The 22,856-nt window shown below is 41.3% G+C and overlaps 2 protein-coding genes across 4 annotated transcripts in view; one reads left to right on the forward strand and one right to left on the reverse strand.

The window, feature by feature from the left end:
• wrap73 (WD repeat containing, antisense to TP73) lies at nt 1-13,318 on the reverse strand. The gene is made up of 13 exons (XM_035158674.2): nt 13,136-13,318; nt 12,469-12,556; nt 12,141-12,293; nt 10,715-10,831; nt 4,636-4,708; nt 3,487-3,590; nt 3,160-3,246; nt 2,153-2,287; nt 1,708-1,785; nt 1,523-1,625; nt 1,302-1,427; nt 1,022-1,213; nt 1-531 (listed from the first exon to the last, which is right to left on the reverse strand). Exons 2-13 carry the CDS (start codon nt 12,535-12,537, stop codon nt 398-400), a joined length of 1,371 nt encoding a protein of 456 aa, XP_035014565.2. The 5' UTR covers nt 12,538-12,556; nt 13,136-13,318; the 3' UTR covers nt 1-397.
• The window catches only part of tp73 (tumor protein p73), a 26,996-nt gene continuing 14,779 nt past the window's right edge, over nt 10,640-22,856 (forward strand). For 2 of the 3 annotated variants that reach the window (XM_035158670.2, XM_035158671.1), the window contains exons 1-4: nt 10,640-10,999; nt 16,743-16,838; nt 17,387-17,537; nt 22,492-22,740. In XM_035158670.2, coding sequence (XP_035014561.1) covers nt 10,968-10,999; nt 16,743-16,838; nt 17,387-17,537; nt 22,492-22,740 — 528 coding nt within the window. In that variant the 5' untranslated portion in view covers nt 10,640-10,967. Of the gene's footprint in view, nt 11,000-16,742; nt 16,839-17,386; nt 17,538-21,192; nt 21,527-22,491; nt 22,741-22,856 lie in introns of those variants that run through there. The other variant, XM_035158673.2, reaches the window with a different exon arrangement.

Consider the following 22,856-nt stretch of genomic DNA (forward strand, 5'->3'; position numbering starts at 1 on the left):
TTATGATGCACAACATTTTATTATCTCACTTTAAGGTTTATTGCTTATGACAAATTTATTGAAAATAGTTAAGACTTTCATACAAAAGAGGTTAAACTAAAAGTATAGAGAAAGCTATCAAACCTTGTAAACATCTATCTTCTCACAGTGGCTGGAACTAGTGCTTCAGTACAAATGTATCTATTTAAAAAATGTATCCAAAATATTTTCAACTCAACAAGAAAAGGAACATCTCAGTAACCTGCACCGAGAGCCTTAAGAGCTTGGTGAGCTGGTACAGTTAAAAACAGGAAAAGTAGGATTTAGAGGAGGAGTGTTTTTAACAGTCTTTTGGTCATCACCATAACACATTCCCGGACAAGTGCTTGTGGCTACATAAGTCTGAACTGTGATTCAGTCATTCTTTATCCCTGTGTTTTTGTGTGTCTTCCTGGTCAGTGTCCATGAAGCACAAACACAGCTGCTCCTTTCCTAGCAGGATCAGAGAGTCTCCACTGCAGTGCCAGCTCAGGGAATGGACCTGGAAACCACCTGGTGGGAGAGATAGAGAGGCAACAGTGATGACAACACACCTACATACACACAACCAGTCAATTGTACAAGCACAGAACAGCCCAGTTTTTATATCAAACAAATAAATCTATATATGTAGATAGTCCTGTATACACAGGGTGCCCTGCAAGAGAGAATGGCTCTAAATGTACCACTGTGTATAAATAAGGATTGAATGAATCAAAACAAATCTGATCTGAAATCTGTTCAATCTTCCCCCACGAGCAGGAGGGACACTAATTTGAGATTGGAGAATAATACTGAAAACAATGGCCAGCAATTCACTGGGATCAGTCTAATATCATATGACAGGATTTTAATGTGTATGAGTCTTAACAACTGAAACAGTGACCTCTGGTGGAAAGGTCATTATGGTTCACTGGCCCTCTACTACATCTGGGAACAGTATAATGCAGCTGTGTATTCCAGCTGCTTCACAGTTTCAGCTGTCAGTGACAGAGCATGTTACCTTCCGTGGGGACTTGGACAGAAACGCAGCCTGATGGTGACCAGAGGTAGAGTTTGGTGTTGGCTGTACACAGTGCCAGTCGGGGGCGTCGAGGGTCCCACTGGAAGCAGCGCACGGCTGATGTCTGCTCCAGCACGGCCTCCAGGCTCATCCTCTGCATGTCCCACACCCAGACAACACTGGCCATATTATCTACAAACAGAGAAGCAAATTCAACCACTCTTTGCCTATCGAGCTGTCAAGAGTGTGAGGGTCAAACCGAACAGTGGTGAAGTCTTACCATTTTTGGTAGCTAGATATCGACTGTCTGAGCTGAATGCCAAGGAAGAGACTCCGATCTTGGGGTTGGCTCGGTCTGGGTCTGGTTTGACCACAGGAATTTGGACTGGCAGTGGGCAGATCTCATCTGGAAGAGCAAAAAATGAATTTTAGTTTGTCTTTAACCAAGTTGGTTACTTGATGTCACCTTCTCTAGAAAAAAAATGGGAGACGCAGACATACATTTGCTCTGTGTGTTAAAGAGGGTGCTGCCAATTGTGATGTTGTGTATCGACAGGTCATCACTTCCAGCAGCTGGCGTTCTCTGCACTTCCTTATACACAACCTAGAAAAACAACAAACAGTTAATAATTGAACGTTAATGCCTTCAATGTTCATCATGAAGAATGACTGAAAGAAATACTCACAGCTTTAGTACTGTTGATGGTTACAGGGTGGTCAAACTGTGTGATCTTCTTCCATGTGATGTGATTGAGGATACGCACCTGAAATGATGTTGTAATGATATTGATAACTGCACACAACAAATTATCTAACTCTTTAGTTTTAATAAATTATTCAGCTTCTTAAAGGAGAACTCCACCAAATTCACACATCAAACTTTGTTTACAGCTCTTGTAGAGCACTAAAGAATATGAACAAAAAAGATTTCATCAAGGGAATTTGTGGCTTCAGAGGGCGCTGCGAGATATTTGATTAAGAGCCTCAAGTGACATCAATTTAGAGTGAGTGTTGATCACAAGTGGAGAACTTCGTTTGTTCACACCTGCCATTAAAACGTGTCCTAAAAGTGTGAACACTTGTGATTGGATCTAACCATAAAATATTCTTAAGATAAGAGTTTTTCCATACTTTTTCATCATAGCTGCCGATGGCCAGGAACTGGCTGCTGGGGCTCCAGGTCACTGACTTGATGCCCAACGACCACTCATAGGCGCTATACATAGACAGCAATCGGCCATCCAGGGAATACAGCAGCACTTTGTACTACGGAGAGGAAACAAACACACGAAACATCAGTTCTTTCATTCTGTTGCTGCCGCCACTGGATTCAAATAACTACTGCATTTTGACAATAAGGATGTTTCCCAATAAAGAGTGATTCCTTCAATAACACAATAAAACTAAAAAGGCTATAAATGGCTACTTTTCTGTTTGTACTTTTAAAGTGATGCATATTTTCTTCAGACTCCAGCTTTGAGAGGCAGCAATCAAAAAAGTTATTTCATTAAATGGAAAGTTATGTATCCAGGGTTGGTTAAATGGGAGACAGACAATTTGTGCAGACTGGTTAATACAAATCAACATAGATGGATATATATATATGTATATTAATAATATCTGTAAGGAATTTATCTGCTCAGCACCATTTGTTTTACTGGGATCCTTTTATGATAACTCATATCATAAATCTCAGAGTCAGAATGCTGGGTGTGTTTAGCTTTAGAATATACTGTCCTCTTCACATTGTTATTCTGCTGAGGTGAATTTCCCCTCTGGGCATCAACAAAGTCTAATCTTACATCTATGTGTATGCAAGGACACCTTACTTGTGAACTTATCATATAATATAAGATGATGTGATGTCAGCAAATGGTATATGTAAAACAGGTCTCAAAAGTCAAACTTTTGAAAATGAGGTAGTCTCCTTTAATGAAGGCCCTTGTCTGCACAGTTACATAGGCGTCTCTGTCTAAGTGTAGAACAGTGGCCTCCATTAGAAGTTTGTTTTTAAACTAACACTTGACAGGGTGATCTAATCGAGTGAAAGAAAAAGTTTCTGCTCAACAAAGCTGTCAGTAAGGTTAAAGTACATTACTCTATGGTTGAATATTAAGTCTCTAAAGCAGCTACCTCACCTCCAGACAGCTGTCCCACACTGCCAGCACACAGCCATTGGGAGACCACTCCAACCCTGCTAGGTCCTGCGTCTCAGTCTCAAAATGCTGTAACATAGTTCAATTTAATTCATTTACGACATAACTCTATCAAAATTATGATACATGTTTACTTGCCATCTTTGTTTGACAACAACTTCAAAGAATAAATACTGTATTTGGAGTATCAGTGGCAGTGAAACATTGTACATTCTTTTTTTTGAACACTTAAGGTTAGGTTTCTTCAGCGATTGCAGTACATATATAAATGGTCATTAAACTCAAGTGAAATCCTAATGTCCTACTTACCCTGAGTAAATGCCAGTCGTCACACACAAAGACACTGACATAGTCTTTGCAGTCACGGCGTTCAGCCAAGGCCAAATAGCAGCCATCTTTACTAAAATCTATACCTGTGAATGAAAGATGAAGGATGAACCAGTTGCGGCAGATAATCACAAGTAAGAAAAGGTCTTACAATGACAATGAATCGGAACTGAAAAATCTAGTTAAAAAAAAAATTAAGTCAAACTCAACCTAGACATATGCATGAGCTGTTTTACTATCACTGGACATGGTAGTGTAGTGAAGACCTTCTAAAGCAGGTATCAAGCAATCATGACAGTTTTATTATTTAATTTTGATCAACAATAAAAAGTAGTGCCAAATGGATGTATTGCTTGGCAGATGATCAAAACTTAAAAACATTTAAAACAGTATATGTTTTCTTATTACAATTTCTAGACATTTGGTTGTATTTGTATTTTATTTGTATGTATGGTTATATATAAGAGTTTTTAGTTAAATGTAAAATATCAAGCCTATATAAAAGCCAATATATTAGTATCATATAGGTATTGGCATCTGCCCCCCAAATATTCTATATCAGTCGGGGTTTTACTCATAAGTTGAGGCCCCAGCAGCAGAAAGGCATGGGAAAAAAACACGCCAAAAAAAAGTACACACTGTGTTTTGGGTTAGGGTTAGGTGAAAGTGAAAAAAGAAATTCTGATACTTGAAAATGTAACCTTGTGGTTTTCCTGAGTATTTCCTCCAACATAATAATCCAACACTTTGGCACCATCAGGTCGGTGGTATGTAACTATCACGGTCATATTATCTATATAACGGCTGTGAGAATATGTGGGTTGCAGAGGGGCATAGTATTGCATGTGGAAAAATGGGGAGAGTCATAGACAATCATTCTTCCCCTAGTTGCTGACAGGCCTGTTATGAAGAGCATGCCCCATTTACTGAAGAGAGGCACAGCTGTCAGCAGAGAGGACCATAGTTTGGCCACATACCCAGGGTCATGCCACAGGATAAAGAACGGCATGTGATTCACGGGGCGTGCTGAGACACACATACCACTGGCGCTGTCCTCAGGTACTCCTGGTAATACGGATACACTCATAAGCCATGAAGAAATAAATTAAACAATAAAACTCTCCTACTCACCCTTCTGACATGCTTTGGGATACTTGATGTAAGACACAGCTTTAGTGCACAGGGACCAGACGGTGACTCTCAGCTGTAAAAGTATGATAAGCAAGAACACAATAATGTCAGGCAGCACAAAGGGCATACATAAATCCAATCACAAGCTACTGACTGAGATATACAAAATGTTTGAGACTGATACAGTTATAAATGACAGGGAGTATTTTGGCCAGTGTTCAACATGTGCATAGTACAAACAACAATTACAATTAGGTCATTTAAGGAAAAGTGCTATATGTGAAATTTTTAAGTAGAAAATTATTGTTGTTTATTGGTGCTCTCTATTAGAGACTGTAACTGTCTCTAAATAACCTCAAACCAATATTTTGATTCTTCATTAGACAATAATATGAGTCATTCTACATCAGACTGACTCTAATCCAAGCATCCCATTAGAGATTGGGTTTTGAAGTAAAGATGTTTTACAAGCCACACCATTAGAACCAGATCCCCTCTCTACTGCCATCGGAGAGTTTGTATGATATCTATTCGACAACGAGTCTTCGATAACAATCTCATATCTGAGGCTGTGATCGAATATATGCGTATAACGACTGGGTGCCCAAAGCAGCCTATTATTAAAAGCTCAATCAACCAGACCACTAAACTAATGAGGCCTCTAAGTGCTCCTCTACACCCATAGGCTCGTCTATCAGTTGGGCAGATCTAGATTACAGTCCACATTAGCGTGGTCCACCATGCCCTTTAGTGTCTGTGGACAGTGTCTTTATGTCTTTGATGAGGTCTGTGATAAATCTCTGTGAGGGATATGGGACACTGACATGGAGCTCATCCATAATTAGATGGGTAGTGCTGTCGGACCGTGAGTGGAGTGTTGTACTACACATAGGAAATGACCACATATGTTTAAGTGGTGCAGTCACTGAAACGGATCAAAAGAGATTATGACGATTCAATTAGAACTTGAGGATATATTAAATAAACAGACCCAAAGCAACAAGTGGGAAAATAGGGCCCATCCATTTAGTGGCCGCAATGTAATGTTAGACATGTTTGCGACAAGTGTGACAAATTAACAGTAAGTCTTGTAGCCAGCAGGTTGCGTGCATTCCCACAGATGAGCAGCAGTGCCAGAGAATAACTATCTGGCAACAAGCCGGGATAACAAAGAGACCACACGTGTTAATGTTCAGTTTTGACAGCAGTCACTCAAATACCTACCAGTCTCGCTTCAACAAGACTGATGTCAACACAAGCAGGTGGCCCTCAGCCAGAAGCATTAGCGTATTTGGACCCAAATAGTATGAAATGCAGCTTCTTGCAGTTCAAGAAACAAGGAGCACGTGACGATCTTTGAGACACTGTTGAAAAGTCGGCAGTGTGATTGTGTAGTTGTCTGTGTGTTAAGGTGTTCACTAGAGAGATCTACTGTTCCGGCCCCTCTTTAAATAGACAGACCATAATATTTTTAACATTAATAAAGTAGAGGCTTTAAAATAAGGCCACTGGGCTTTCTGCATCCTGCTGCACTGTTTATATATGTGTTTTTAAGTCATGCAAATAAAATATCAAATCAACATAAATCACAAATGAAGGGTTTAATAAAAATGTGAAATTTACTTTTATTGTCTGCAGACATGCATGCACAGTATGGCACTGTACTGCACTACCACATTAAATTTTTGTGCTGACATTTCACTTCCAAATAAAAGGTGCTCAGTATTCTTGCACAATTTAATCTTGTAAGAATCTTATACTACTTTGCAATTCTTAGAACCATCCCACTTTGGAGGGAACCCTAAAGATTAATCAATAACAATAATTAATAATTCTTCAAAAGATTATTTGGGGCAATAAATGTTTTGCCTTCACCCAATATTTCATATTTGAGCGTGTGCAAAGCTAAAACTATTGAAGTGACAAGGCTTTCATCACAGTGTCCAGACAGACATTTGAACTGGGTCATGTCTGACACGTAACCGAGCTGAAGTGTCAACCCTCCTGTTTGGTCGCGACATCCAGCTGTGTAAGCCCTGTAATAACAAATCACTGCACTCTTCATGGACATCCCCGCAGACTGGTGCCATGGCAACCTGTGTCAACACTGCTCAAACACAAACACACAACCACTTCTTAGATGCCTTGAACCCACCACGTGGGGGATGCGGGGAGATCAAGCCCCGCAAGTCAGTGTAACTTTAAACGGGGTGGAGGGAGAGTACCATGAGGAAAATAGGTGGGGTTGAATGCAATAAGATCCCAACTTGGTAAAGCTATACTTTAGATGAAGTATCCTCACCAAAGGTGAGCAGCAGCATGTGGATCGGGGCTACGGACTAAGGTCGGTGTGAAAGGGCAAACAGCTGCTGTTTATCCATCAGACTTGGAAAAATTCACGACTGTGCCTGGGTTAGCATAAATGCAAATGGTTTAGTACTATGTGTAATTACAGACTAGTACTGTAAATCCTTTCAGTATCAAGCACAAATATTCATCATGAAGAGATGCTGCCTCAGATTTCTTCAAATCTTTTACAAAATAGTGTAATTGTAAAAATAAACTATAATGACACAAGTGTGGCTAATTTCTAGTAGCACATGCATTTTGTATACATTTGAAAGTATTATTAACAAGAAAACCACAGAATTCCCACATTCCCAACAGGACGGCCTGTGGGCAACATGGTGACTACTATAAATTACAGACTTAAGTTACTGACAGCAACCTGGAATAAAACCATCTATCAGCCATTCTTGTTGCACGCCTAGGCGAGTGCGAGAGAATGGGTGAGTGTATTTGATGCCATATAGTCCTATCTGTCAGCAGAGGATTAGACTGTAGGCATTCCACATATGAAGCCATCTCAAACCAATATAGCTTATTTCTCTTGTTACAGCCTCATGATTCTACCAAGGAACTGGAGCTTCTCGCAGTCCACACATAGGTATGGCTATGGTATTGTCCCATGATTCAGTGCAGCAGCTGCCTACATTTGTAGTTTAGTCCAGTAGCACTGTTGCCAACAATGCTACATGTTAGCAAGGCTCCAGCGGTACTGGCCAAGAATGCTATTGCTAATCCGATCCCAACAATGTAAAAACCATTAGAGAGGTCAAGCTCAATGATGTCCTTGGCTGGAGTTTTTCCACCCCTCGGTTTATCACCCCTCAGCTGGTAAAGGTGGATTAACATGGATGTGCTAGTGACATTTTGTGAGGTCCTAAGATAAACGATCGGAATTCAAATGGGAGACAACTTGCATGAAGTCTCACAATACATAGGCTAGGTTTCAGCAATGTGACTTTCTATTAAATCTGTGACCTGGCGCCATACTAAAATTTAAAACTGCTGTTTTTTTTAAACATGTCCTCTTCTATAAACAACATAGTTCTACCTGACAGACTTTAAAGATTGGCTAAAGAGCATTTCTAGCTGCCTGGGATAGCAGTGCTCACCTGTATTCTTTGTAGGGCTGCCTATGAAGCCCCTGTGACCAGTACACTTAGTCATTCTCCTACTGTCACAATGTCAATGGTGAGATCAAGAATTATTGAACAAATCAGAAAGATGTAAGGGTATTCTTTTGGGGGTTAAAATGACGCAAACACTGTGAAACACAGGCAAACACACATATACACACAAATATACATAGCCAACTAAGCAGATTAACTGATATACAGACAGACAAACACTCAAACGCACACACAGACAGAGGCACGATCCACACCACAGGCAGCTGTCCATAAACAAGTTAATATAGCAGACTGTTTATGAGTCAGGCTGAAATCTAAGCCTGACACGAACACCCGTCTGGCACAGCCTTAATGAAATCTTGGGCCAGGGTGAAGGTAAGTTCAGTGGGCCCCTTGGCAATGTGGTAGCCTGGTCCCTCTGTTAAATTGGCAATTGCAACTTCAACTACATAAGGATGCTCAACAGAAAGCAACAGTAAGCAGGACTTGGGGCTCATATCTAGCCAGGTGATAGAGACAGTGAGTACAGATGAGAGGATGTTAGGATACGTCCTATGACAGTCTATTGTCTAGTCGTGTCTGTCAAGATTCTCAGTCATCCATGTCATGGCATTTCCAAGTGCTATACAAAGTTCTTGAAGAAGTTGCACCTCTCATCTGAAGGGCTCCCTCACTGCCAAGTGACTAGGAAGTCCCAGGCATTTAAATACCTATATTGACAGGACTTGTCTGGTCTGCCTGGTGCTCGTAAAGCACTTGACCATAAATACTAATTTGGAGTGAGGCTTGAAGAGAATTCAGCCACCCTTCCCAGTTTGACATCAAGGTTACATTTGTTTGAGGTTAAGCAGGAAGTGAAGCAGACCTTTTCCAGAGTGAAGGATTAGTTACCTCAAGAAACCTTCCCCTCTGTGTGAGTTCAAGTTTACAATAAACAAGCAGATGTCTCAAAAGGAGAAAAAACAAACATCATTTTCATTATTGATTCATCTTCATTTCTCTTTTTTTAAAGCCAGAGGTCATCAGACTGCTTGCTTTGTCCATGCAAGACTCCAAAACTCAACTTTACCCTAAAAAAGTTAAACACAATAACTAAATGCTCACAACTGAGAAGCGGGAACTAAGAAATGCTTGTATTTTTTAAGAAACTAAACATGATAATCAGAATATTTGTTTATTTCTTTGGTAAACGACTAATCATTTCAGGTGCATAGATTTATACTTTATTAATAATGGATGTGTTTCGAGCATAACAAATTATAAAAAAGAAACCACTCAGAGTGCCATTTCTCATTCTCTTTAAACACCAGGTGAACTTTTACCTTGGTGGATAATTGTCTATACTATTAAAATGTCAGATTTGCCAGGTAGTAAGAGAGAACACGACAGAGGAAATGATCTGCTAGTGCCTGAAGTGAAAGTACACAAGCAGAACATCCGAGTGTGTAACAAGCAGAGTGTACGTGCATTGTGTACCTGCCTACATAGAAACATATGCTGATTAGCTTTCTTGATAACGTGTCCTAATAATGACTGAAATACTACGCCACGAAACACCAGAGCAGGTTTTTGTTTGTCAGTCATGCAATTGCTTTCCATTGCTTCAAGATAGTAAAGTGTCAACAATACGTCGGACCACACCCCATTTTAAGCCCTCAGCAATAATGTTGTAAGCAGATGCCATATTTCTGGGGGAGAGAAGCATCCATCTTTTTCAACACTATTCTTTTCTGTTTTCTTTTTGGAAGATGCAGACAGACACAAAGCAGACATGCCTCAGACACTTGCACTCCCCCCTCTAGACCACAACACCTGTCAAATGATTCCTGGAGTCAGGTTCTGCATTAGTCTTTGCCGACCACGGTGCCCCATCATCCACCACATGGCCAGACAGTCGCAGCTACATTGCCTCAGTCTGTAGAGTGAATATGAATAAGAAATCGGGTGGAATAGAATGGAACTTAATGCATCATTATTGATCAGTGCTTCATTTTGCTGACTTTTGTAAACCTTCAGATTCTCTTGACTTTAATTTGGCCCTTATATTTATCAAACTGCTGGCATGCTGCTATATACACAGTTCTATTCCCTTGTGTGAAAAACAACTCAGAAATAAGCTCCTTTTCATAATTTAGTTGCTTCCAAAGTGCAACCTGTGGTTTGATATCACTGTATTGACTCAGATAGAGAAGTAGAAAGATTACACCATTTGATTCGGTGGCAGTGGATTTATGGAACAATTTGCCTCAGGCTGGCTGATCACTTTTGAAACTTTTAGTCTATTAGTGTTATAACATCATTTAACAGACTTGCTGTCAAAGAACATACCAAACCTACATCGGAAGGCAACATACAGGACGCACCCATGTCCAGAGGTACTTGAGACCCATGTATGACAGGACGCTAACAGGAGGGGAGCTATGAAATCCGGCTGAATACATGTAGCAGGTGGGGGGTGTAGTGGCAGTTAAGAAAAGCTCTGGTGTCTGGCTATTTTCAGGTCCCCCTCACTTGTAGGCCAGCAACAGTTGAAACCAGACAAGCATATGCATAAACACACTTGTGTGTGCATAGATGCATGCACACAGCAACTTCACACTTACATGGAACTCAGTGGTGTTGAGAATGTGACGTCCGTCTGGACTCCAGCGCGAGGAGACTAAACCTATTGAGCCCTCATCAATCTTACAGTGCCAGTCCGGCTGTTCAAGAGACCATACCTGAAGAGCAAGACAGAGAGGAGAGGGAGAGACAGAAGTACTGGGATCAGCCACTACTGATTACATCCCTCGCACACATCCTGTACCTTCCTAAAACTGATTTCCATCAGTGAGAAACACTTGACCATCACAAACCATGAAGGACTGGCGCTGGATACCCCTTCAAAGGTAAGATACTTGTACTGCGATACACACAAAACTGACATTACGCTAGCATGCAGAACTTTAAAAAAGTTTTTTAATTACAAAAGTCGCATCCCTATTTTCTGAAAAAGAGAGTGATTTATTGACAGAGATTTGTTGTTGTGAACTGTGACGCACCTGGTGTAAGAGGAGTTCAAAAAGAGAAAAAAAAACTGCAAGGTTCTACGATGTATACATGGACATGTGACATCGGATGACACATGTCCATGAATACAATACATTGAACAAAATGTGAAAATTAATGTTTACTGTTAAACCAAATTAAATGTAAATTATAAAACAGCACAAAATTTGAGTTTTACTAACTGCAACAGGGCATGTTTGAAGTGGCTACATTAGAACAAAGTAAAACAAATTCAAGTGAAAAGACAAACATTTTTTGAGGAGGACATTTTTTTGCATTTTAACTAATTCCTCAATATTGTCAAAACAGGATGTTGACAATTAGAGACCTCTTAGTTGTGCGGTGCAATTAATTTGGTGTAAATCTTATCTGCCTATTTCAGCAAGGTTTTGTGTTTATCAGACAAAGCTCTAACTAAAAAAAATGTCCTATCAATGAATATGACAGATGTGCATGTCTGTACTTAGAAGTTTATCAATGTAGTACAGAAATCAAAACAAAATCAATGTAATTCACGGTCAATTTATTCTCTCTACTAACTTCTCAAAATGTACAAACCAAGTTCAAGGATGATTATTTTGATTTATCATTTGTTTTAAAACCACTTAACAAGTTTATGTTGTTACATTTTGAACACACTAGAAAGCAGCATAAATATTTAGCATGGGCAATGTTGTATTATAAATATAGTATTCTAAGGGTGTGGCCAATCATTTTTGCGCGTGATTAACCTCGTAGTTGTTATTTTTATCAAATTACACAAACATTGATGGTGCGTGACTACCCCAAGCTGCTGGAGCTTCGATAGATATGCATATCCCTTAAATTGTCCAACAAAGTATTCAATCTATAGCCGTACATATGAAACGCAAAAATATGACATTTTCTTTCATTCAAAACAACAACCAATTTATCAGATGAATACAGCAATCTATCAGTTGTGGGTTGAGTTACTCACATTAGTGCCCACTTCTAACGTACCTGTACCAGTCCTCTCTTGTACATAGCGCAGAGAATAAAGAGAGAGTCAGAAGACCAGTCCATGTGGGATATCTGGTCCAGGCAGGTGTAGAGCTGCAGGATCTGCAGGGTGCTCACATCTCGCACCACCAGTCTGTACTGCACACAGGTAGCCTGAGGAGTTCAACCAAACACACATGTCAGAAAAAATAACACTTCCATTTCTGTTGTGTGTCTTTCTGTGTATAAATTACTTAAATACCTTAGATGAGAGTTGAATGCACACACTACAAAACTACAAATTAGTATGTCTTAAACAACAACAACAACAACAACAACAACAACTTGCCAAATATTTCCCATCTCGGGAAACTTTACAAAGTTGGTTGGTTTGCTTGAAGACCTCAGAGAAATTCATCTTGTGATCACAGCTGTTCCTGCACAGGATAAAAGTTCATATAAATGAATAAAAAGTTAAATGGATTTTTAAATCAAAGCCTCAGTGAGTTTCTTCAAACAATCCACTTGATGAGAGATGAGCAGCTCAAACTGAGAAGTCAGCAGTGCACGAATATTGACACGTGGTGGCGCCATAAGCTCAGTCAAGAAACCCTCTGCACACAGTGAGCACCACATCAACACACAGCTCTCCTCTAATGCAAGAGGAGGTATAATAAATGTAATGACCGGAGTAACACTGGATTCATCCCATTTTAAAACAAGCTCAGCAGCGAGAGCTACTAGTCGCTAACTAGTTATGTTAACTTAGCTAACACACTTAACATAAACAGTTCAAATTAAGCAACGCGACAAATGAAACGAGTCCTAATCACGACTTTATCTACATGTTATTATCTCGCTATAGATAACTTTAACCCAGTAGACAGATAGATAGATACGATGCTAACGGTGATGTTAGCTGTTACCTGTCACTGAACGCTAATGCCCTGCTAGCATCCTGTCAGTTACGCTAGCTCACCGTCACGGTCTTATTCACAAACAATGGTAAGTCTCACCTCCGGCCTCAGCGCTGTTTTAACCGGGTCGACCAGTGCACGGACGCAAACTGCCCAGTGCGACTTTATACAAGTACTTTTCTCCACATGTCTCCAGCGCAGTTTCCCTCTGTTCCTCCTTCCAACTGTTGCTAGTTTGTTTGTTTGAGGAGATGACGACACACCGGCGCTGTCCAATCAGCGTCTGTCTGCTGCGCTGGGCCTTCTGGGAAATGCAGTTCATTATTATGTTTTCTCTTCTTTTTCTGCGCGTGTAGACGTCTGCGCGTGCTATTAATATAGACCCAAATAGAAAACTGTTTTTGAAAAGCTATTTTCAGGCTAATCAGCTTGAAATTCTGCCATTTTCTGATTCTTTTTCTTTCATTTTTTTTCTTCACAATCCTAACTTGATCATCTGTCATTCTTCCATAGCCCTGCAGTACAGACTCTCGAAAGAGGGTTGTGTTTTATTCATATAAACTTGATGTCGGTGTAGGCTTCAGAGCATTTTGTATTACTTGTCATACCCCCCACCATTATCTCAGTGTTTCCCGCTTGTGTGCGTCCAAACCGCGCTGCCGCCTCCCAGCTTTCACCTCCTCCTCCTCCGCAGAGCTCACAGCTTCCCTCCGCTGCTGCTGCGCTTTCCTCGCACTTCATCCTGCTTCTCTGAAAAGTCAATCACTTCCAACCACTGTTATCACACTCTGAATACGGTCGATTCTTTTTTTTTTGTTGCTGTTTTTTTGTTGTTATCTTTTTTATTTTTTATGGAGGGTCACTCTCTTGGCACGTTCCATGATAAACAGGCAGGTGCTCGGCGCAACATAATTCCTGTGCATTTGGATTGGAGTCATAATAACCTTCAGGTACGTTGATTTGTTCCTAAATGACTGATGGTGGCGATGTGGGGATTTATTATCTGACGTAATAGGTTTTTTTTTTTTATTTAAGTTTTGAAGCGGGCCTAGTATGTCAGCATTTGTTTTTAAAAAATACACTGATCTAAAAAAAATATTCTAAACAAGCTAAGTTTTAGAAATTGCCAAATCTATTTAAGACTCCAATTTTTTTAAACTGTATTTCATTTTAAAATCGCTCTGGTTATTTTATTGATTTGCTTTTGCAGCAGATCGTGTTTAGGGTAATTGTTAATGACCGTTTCTGGTCTGTTCTTACTAGTATATAAAAAACAATAGGTTATTATAAATACAATTCTATAAAGATGTCTAAATAATAATGTAGGCCTTAGAAACCGTCCCTATAAAGATTCGTAAAGATTTTATTATAAATTTCATATTTCTATTTTTGTCCATTTTATTCAAGCTTGTTATTGTTTATGTTAACATGTAGCCAGTTATCAATAACATAACATCTATTGATTAACATTGGTAAAATGCTGAGTAATTAGGATTATCTTATAATGCTTTCTCTTTTCCGTTATTTGTCTTTTTTTAATACATTTCGATGCTGTGTGTTTAGGGTTAACGAGCGACATCCAATGATACATCAATAACGACAAACCTCTTATTAAATATATCACTTGGGGCTGAGGAGGATCGAATCTAAAACAATCTTTAAATTAATTTCTACTCGCTCGGGGACTCTATATTCTCTTTCATAAACTGGCCCTCGGGAGGCAATGTGCGTGTGGTGTGTGTGTGTGTGTGTGTGTGTGTGTGTGTGTGTGTGTGTGTGTGTGTGTGTGTGTGTGTGTGTGTGTGTGTGTGTGTGTGTGTGTGTGTGTGTGTTGTCATGGGTGCCGTAACCTGGGAGTGGAGACACAAAGTAGAGACAGGTGAACATCAGAGGAACCTAAAGAGGAGGTGTTGTAAATAAATACTTAATTGAAATTAACATTAAAGTGTTTCAATATGTTTTTTTATCATTGACTGTGGCGCCTTGCAAATTCTGGTTGAAACTGAAATAGATTATTTTACTCGATCAGAACTCAGGGTCAGAATTATCTATCTATCTTTCTATCTTTCTATCTTTCTATCTTTCTATCTTTCTATCTGTCTGTCTATCTATCTAACTATCTCTGTCTTCTGTCTCTGTCAGTCTGTCTGTCTGTCTCTCTGTCTCTCTATCTGTCTGTCTGTCTGTCTATCTATCTCTCTATCTGTCTGTCTTCTATCTATCTATCTATCTATCTGTCTATCTATCTATCTATCTGTCTATCTATCTATCTATGTGGACCTAAAGGCATCATTCTGTGGATAATATTCTTGGTTTCCCTTCCTGTATATTCTCATTTTTAAATGTATTGTAGATATAGATAACCAGGCTTGTGGTGATGTGTGGTCAGGGTATGAGAGGACAGTCCTGTGGTGCAGGTGGAAATCTCAGTGAAGCTGCTGAGGTCAGATCCCCTGCGTTAACACTGGAGCTGCTCTGGGGTCTGACGAGGCGGCACCACGGGACGAGCTGGGAATCAGGTGCTGATTTGTGCGGCGGCAGGCAGCAGGGGAACAGCGGGAACCACGTGGCTTGAATGATGTACTGCAGGCCCCTTTAACCATGCATGTGTGTCCCAACTATTTATTTGATCGTCATGGCTGACAACTTACTGAGATGAACCTAACAGCCTTTGTTCAACAGTCAACGTCACTTCAGATGTTTACAAAGCTGCATATCTCCAATCGATGCAGACCAAAGTGAAACGGTAAGAGATAAGATTACAGTTCATGCAGGACCATTTAAACTTGCGGGGTCACTTAGAGTAACAATGAATTGACAGAAAAACACATAAAGGAAGTGTTTTGAATTAGGGATGATGCGTCTTTAAAACTACGCACAAACTGGCGCACTCCTTCGCAGGGGTTACTAAGGAGATGCGACGCTGCTGCGGTGCGCAACTGTGAATATAACAAACTTTGATACGCACAAGTACAGAACCGCGTATCCGACAGGGTTTAGTGTTGCTTCTTGACCAGCACGTCCAACTGGGGACATGTGGAGGACGTGAATTTATCGGCATTACGCGGTAGGCCTGCTGCCCTTTTTCATTCTCCATTTTACTGACAGCTCCGAAGGTTTTTGATTCAATCCCCCACAGTGAGGCCCCGGATGTCTTCATTGCAGATGCATGCCTTGACTGTGCATATCTTTGACACGTTTTCTATCAGTAGATGGAGTTGCAATAAGCTGCTGGATGTTCGCTGCTTTTGCTTGAGTTGCGCTGAAGGTGCTGTGTTATTTAGAGACATGAGGCGGGTGGGGGGGTTGTTGAGACTTTGCTGAGGGGAGGGAGCTTCCCCTTGGAGTGAGACGGTGACGAGGCCGGCAGGTCCGGGCACGCCCAGGCCCCCTGACACCCTGTGCCACCTTACTGGAACTACATTGGTGTGATCACACCTGGATGATGTGTGTGTGTGTGTGTGTGTGTGTGTGTGTGTGTGTGTGTGTGTGTGTGTGTGTGTGTGTGTGTGAGATGATTCTTTTTGAGCACTGATGAAAACACTGATGAGTTCGTTTTATGGAAAATTATTTGTCTCACTAGTTTATTAAAAAAAAACTATTTTGTGTGTGTGTGTGTGTGTGTGTGTGTGTGTGTGTGTGTGTGTGTGTGTGTGTGTGTGTGTGTGTGTGTGTGTGTGTGTGTGTGTGTGTGTGTGTGTGCCAGAGTGATCTGTCCCTCACCGGACTACCCATCCTTTAAGATGTCCCAGTCCACTGTCACTGAAGAGGGAGGCACCTTTGAGCACCTGTGGAGTTCCCTGTGAGTGTTAACAACATCTGCTGATCACCCTTTTACTTTCCATGCAGTGATTAACATATTTTCCTGATGACATAATGGTTTCTTTAATCAAAATGTAAGATGTGTCAGACACAAGCTTCTGTCATCACCTGAGAGATTCTTTTATGAGCAAACAGATTATTCCAAACTCAATACTAGTCCAGACAATGCATCATTTCAGTACTTAAACTCCAGTAATAGAATGTTAGGTTGACCAGTGTTTCTGTGTTGTAAACATAATCAAAATCACAGTGTGAAAAGATATTTGCTTCTTCAGCCACTTTTGTTAATCTCAAACATCTCAGTAGGATTTAGGGATGTAAAAATATTGTGGTATAAAGACTTTAATTTTCCCTTTGCCTGCATGAAAAACCAAACAGTCCCAAAATAAATAGATTTACCTTAAATTAATATCTTTAAAAATATTTGTTATTGACATATCAGACACAAAGACCCACCTTTGTGCTACTATCCTTTTTTGGAAACCTCCCTTTGACCCTCTTGTATCCACGATGTTTGTGTGTTCAAAGGGAGCCAGACAGCACCTACTTTGAGCTCCCACCAGGCAGCCAGCCAGGTGAGCGGCCAGTGCCCTCCACCAGCACCCCGGGGAGCCACTGCAGCGCTGCCGAAGTCTCCATGGACGTCTACCATATGAGGGACATGAACGACAATGTGATGGTAAGAACGTGAGCTCCCATTGCGGTTCAGTTTGTGGGTCAAGCTTTGCACAAACAAACACACACACACACACACACACACACACACACACACACATCCCTCCTTCGTTCACATTTTTTTGGTGCAACCTTCCACTGTTTTCCCTCCAGTGTGCAGGAGATTCCCTCCCCTGTAGATTCCCTCTCCTCTGCAGCCTTTTCCCTCCATCTGTCTCCCTGCTGAGCGGCCTGTAGGGACTGAGGGGGTAGTGTGTGTGTTTGAGTTGGGGAAGGGCTAATTAAACCCCAGGCTTGGACTTCCTGCTGCTTCAATGTAGATCCATCTGTGTGTGTGTGTGTGTGTGTGTGTGTGTGTGTGTGTGTGTGTGTGTGTGTGTGTGTGTGTGTGTGTGTGTGTGTGTGTGTGTGTGTGTGTGTGTGTGCGTGTGCGTGCGCGTGCGTGTGTGTGTGTGTGCGCGTGCATTAACAAACATGCATACATTTTTGCAGGTGTATGCACCTTCTCATTTTTGTTGCTATATTGCAATTTATATTCACAGAAAAATCTTTATTATGAATGAGACAAAGAGCCCAGTGTTCTTCTTGACCACAATTTTGTTGGCAGGAACACTCTGATATACACAATTGATTCCGGAACCTCTGTACATCTCTGTTTGTCAAATAAGAAATCCCTGGGTCCCTCCCAAACACACCTAGGTTTCCTTCCCCTACTGATGTGTAATATTGGTAGGATCTAATCTTTAAGCGGGCAAGTCTGGGCCTGCCTGACTTGGTTAATGAATAGTCATGACAGAAAAGAGGGGGAGTGGGGATTTGTTGTTAGATGCAAGGCCAGTGTAGAAGGCCCAGTCAGGCGGGGGAAACAAGTGAAGGCTGGATGTGTTCTGTATCCTCCATCATGTGCCGCTCCACAGTGAGGCCAGCTGGCCGTGGAGAGCTCGACTCCTTCAGCCACGTTTGACCACAGCACAGTGCGAGTCCTATGCGAGCCGGGTCGGAGACGTCGTAGATACACCCCATCTCGCCTGTTAGGAGCCTTAAGATGCTGTATGGTGTGGTAAGTGGACAAGATGGAATGGTTTGTGTTGTGGCACATTCAGGCTGGTTTTTAAAATGTTGTGGTCTGATAGTGAAGATGTTTTATGTTTCAGAGAAGTGTAGACTTTTGCTTGTAATGTTGATGAACTTGGCTTTGGCTCATGATCAGTGTTTCCAGTCAGTGGCAGTCAAACATGTGATGCAGGTGAATGTATTTTCTGTTCTCTCATCATGCAGTGTGAGAGTTAGTTGATGTTTGAAATTCAGGATTGCGTACTTTTTTCTTTTTCTTGCGTGCATAAGAAGTGGCCAACGTGAATTTAAAATTGTGTGTTTATGAGTAAACATGGAAGTTAAAACAGGGCCCGACCCATTCTGATCCAGCTTTAGTTCACTCTGCTTTAACTTCATTTTACGCTCACATTAATTATGAATTATAATAAATTAACTTTGATAATGTTATTCTAATCCATAACAATTCACGTGAACTTTATAGAATATAATGCTCTTCAGGTTGTGGACCACTTAATGATGCATCCTGTTGCTGCACTTTTCCAAGTATTCCCAACAGGGGGCAACCTTCTTCCACAGCTCTTCACATTTTACCTCCTCCTCTCATCCCCACCTCCATTTAACATAGCTGGCGAGGTTTAGACATGCACCAGCTTTCTCATGATGCCATGTCATTCATTTATGTGGCCTCACTTTTCGTTTTTGGTCAGGTTGTTTCTTTATTTTCAACAGAGCCACACATGTGAGTCTGGGTGGTTAAACGTATCTGTGCTGTTTTCATTAAACCATAGGCTACAGTTTAATAAGTGGCTGTAAACAGAGGTCATTAGCATGTTGATGCTCTCTTTATCCTCAGCCAATAATGTTTCACTCATCTTGACAAGTGAGGGTTGTTGTTGCTCCCTTATCTACGCTTCTAAATGTTCTTAGCCCTTAAAGCTCGGCTTTGAGTGGCAGCTACCAGGATGGCTGCCCATAGGGGACATCAGACTCTGTTGGGATGGGAAGCTTAAGCGCTCACACACACACACACACACACACACACACACACACACACACACACACACACACACACACACACACGGTTGCAGCGGAGGTTTTTAGCCCTGTTTCAACTTGTTGCAGATCAAGTTGAGACATTAAGTCCAAGCACACCTGTGAGTGCATGCGTCTGTGTGACAGTGTGCATGCCCCAAGTGTCAAGTGTTTTCTGTTGTCGACACACACACCTGAACTTACGATTTGCCCTTAAAGTCCATTTTACTATAGCTCTTCTTCAAAAGTAGTAAAGAGTGAAAAGTCATATAATGGAGGGAGCACTCAGAATAGGCTATTTATACACTACTCAGAAAAATAACATCAGCAGAGGAACTCACTCTCATACTTTTCATATAGTGGTATATATGTAGCATATGCTACAGTTATCCCACCTTTCACAACCACATATTAGACATTTAAGACACTTGTTTACAGCTGACATTTTTTTGTTTTTTATTTTCTCATTACTGTATTGATTGTTTTGTCATCAAAGTGTGAGCAGATAGTACAAGAAATAGTTAGTCTTCTATGCGACATCTTTAAATTCCTATTTAATCCCGACCAGCATTTCAAAACACGGCGTACATACATTACGAAGAAAGCAAAACATTTCAAAATTTTAAACAAGTGAGGCATTTTTCCCTAATAAAACGACAATTTCTTTTCCCAACCACTCTTCAGTTGATTAACTTTACAATTAATCGACTAATCGTTTCGGCGCTGCATGTGATGAGTGATTTAGCGTTGTCACTGATATTAGGCTGCAACACCAGAAAGTAAAGCATAAAACTATCATACATTAGAAGTTTTTGGACTCTAAACACCCACAGATGCATAGGTCCACATTTAACCTACACTGTTTGCGTGAAGTCGAGGACACTGACCTGTCCCTCTGCTTTCAGCTCATGAACCCTGGCATGAAGTTTACATATCCTTGTGTAACTTCGTTATAGTTTCTGAGGTTGAAAACACAAATCAGCACTTAGGGGCAGGATGTCCAGGTGAAATGAGGATATGAATTCAGGTTATGGTTTTATGACTTCCAGAGTACAGGTAAATAAAGAGAAGTTCCAGCACGTCCAGTCTAAATGAAATACCATTGTTGTGTTTAATTAGTTTTGGAATTTTCTGCCCACAAATTAGAGTAATTAAATGTAAATTTAAAACATGTTTATTTATTAAGTAATTGTAAATTCTGTCTGGGCTTGGTTGGGAAAATTGAAGTAAAAAAACAAAACAGTTTACAGTTAAACTAAACCATTTAATAAACCATTTACTCAGATTCTCCTGGATCAATGATATATTTCTGTGTCCATTGGTGATCAGGAGTCTCTGTTTTTAAAAGATAAACTGTTGATTTAAAGCTGTATTGATATACAATACTGGGTGCGGGGGTCTGACCCTTGAACTATTCTTTCATGTGTTTACCTTCTTGCCTCTCTCTCTCTCTCTCTCTCTCTCTCTCTCTCTCTCTCTATCTCAGACCAGACAGTGTTTACTTAGTGCAGGCCTTCACAAGGTGTTTTGGAGCATGTGTGTACATGCGCCCCGGCATTGCCGTCTATGTCCGGGCATGCCATAATTAGAACGTCGTACCATTTTTTGGGTTCCCATCCTTCTTTGCCTCTCTCCTTCTCTCCTCTCGTCTCAGTCTATCGTTTCTCTCTCTCCACGCCAGTCCTCACCTTCTGTCCCCTTTCCTGGCTGTACATGTGTCTGTGTATGTGTCGTGTTTGGTGTGTGTGTGAGTGACTGTGTGACTGTGTGTCCACTGATGCACACTTCTCCTGAACTCTCGGCTTGGTCCTGCACTCTCTTTGCTTTACTGTGTCCGGACATTTCTGACTGAAGATTTAACAAATGAGACCAAAGCAGTAAAGGATGTACTACTTGAAAAAGAAGGTAAAGATTTTATGCTTTTCTGCTCATAGGGTGGTTGTGTATGTGTGTGTAATGTCATGGCAAATTCAGTGTGAACTTTACAGTCTCTGTCAGTTTTGTGACACGCATATGGACGAGACATTCATCTTTACTTTAATAATCGATATTATTTAATCGTTGTCATTATCATTGCTTGTAAGTTGGTTTCTTTTGCTGAGTTAGAAAGGATACAAACGTGGACTCATTGTTGTAACTGATGGGCAGAAGTTTAACAGGTGGACTCACTGTTGCTTTATGTCTTCAGATTTTTCTGTTTTTGCTCAAGTAGTGTGACAAAGAATTAACAAAAGACCATGAATAAAAGAAATACGGGGGTCACAAAGTAGTTTTCCTTCTACTGTACAGTAGCTTAACTCTTTAAGGGCCTCACACAGTGCATTAACAAGAGTGTCGCTGCACACAGGGCAACAAATCTTCCCTCTCCTCCCAAACACAACGCAGAGGACAACAGGGGAATGACAGGCAATTAGGCAGAGCACAGATTACGCTTGTGTTTTACAACTTGCCTCACATAGCCCCAAGGAGGCTCCTGTGAGGACTTCAATGCAACCGCCACACACACACACTATCACTCAGGTTTGTTGTCCTGAGCTTGTGATGATTTTTCCTCTCTGTCATTTCTTGTGTAAAAATCAAACAAACAATGCTCAGTGAAGATTTTGGACATCTACCTAGACAGTTACATGTGTGTCCACACTCATGTAGCATCACACACACACACACACACACACACACACACACACACACACACACACACACACACACACACACACACACTACCCACAACTCTAGCTTCCCAGTGTAACCCGACCTCCCTGCAAGCTTCCAAGCCCCTGTCTCTCCAGCACCTCTACCTGTGTCCTCCCCCCGCCTCCCTCCTCCCTCCTCCGCCTCCCTCATTCTCTTCCCTCTTCCTTTCTCCCCAGTCCCAGTACAACCTGCTGAGCAGCAGCATGGAGAGCCTGGGGAGCCGTGCGACCTCCGCCAGCCCCTACAGCTCCGAGAACGCCTCCTCGTCGGCCGTGCCCACCCCCTCACCCTACTCCCAGCCCAACTCCACCTTCGAGGGCCTGTCGCCTGCCCCTGCCATCCCGTCCAACACCGACTACCCTGGACCGCACACCTTCCAGGTGTCCTTCCAGCAGTCCAGCACCGCCAAGTCTGCCACATGGACTGTGAGTACAACACCCTTTCTTGTTTGATGTGCAATGTGTGTGTGTGTCTGTGGATTAGTGTTTCTCTGCCTTCTTCTTTCTCTCCCTCTCTCTTAGTGAGTAACTGTATTGCACAC

The sequence above is a fragment of the Hippoglossus stenolepis genome, chromosome 6, assembly GCF_022539355.2.
Source record: "Hippoglossus stenolepis isolate QCI-W04-F060 chromosome 6, HSTE1.2, whole genome shotgun sequence".
Taxonomy (NCBI): domain Eukaryota; kingdom Metazoa; phylum Chordata; class Actinopteri; order Pleuronectiformes; family Pleuronectidae; genus Hippoglossus; species Hippoglossus stenolepis.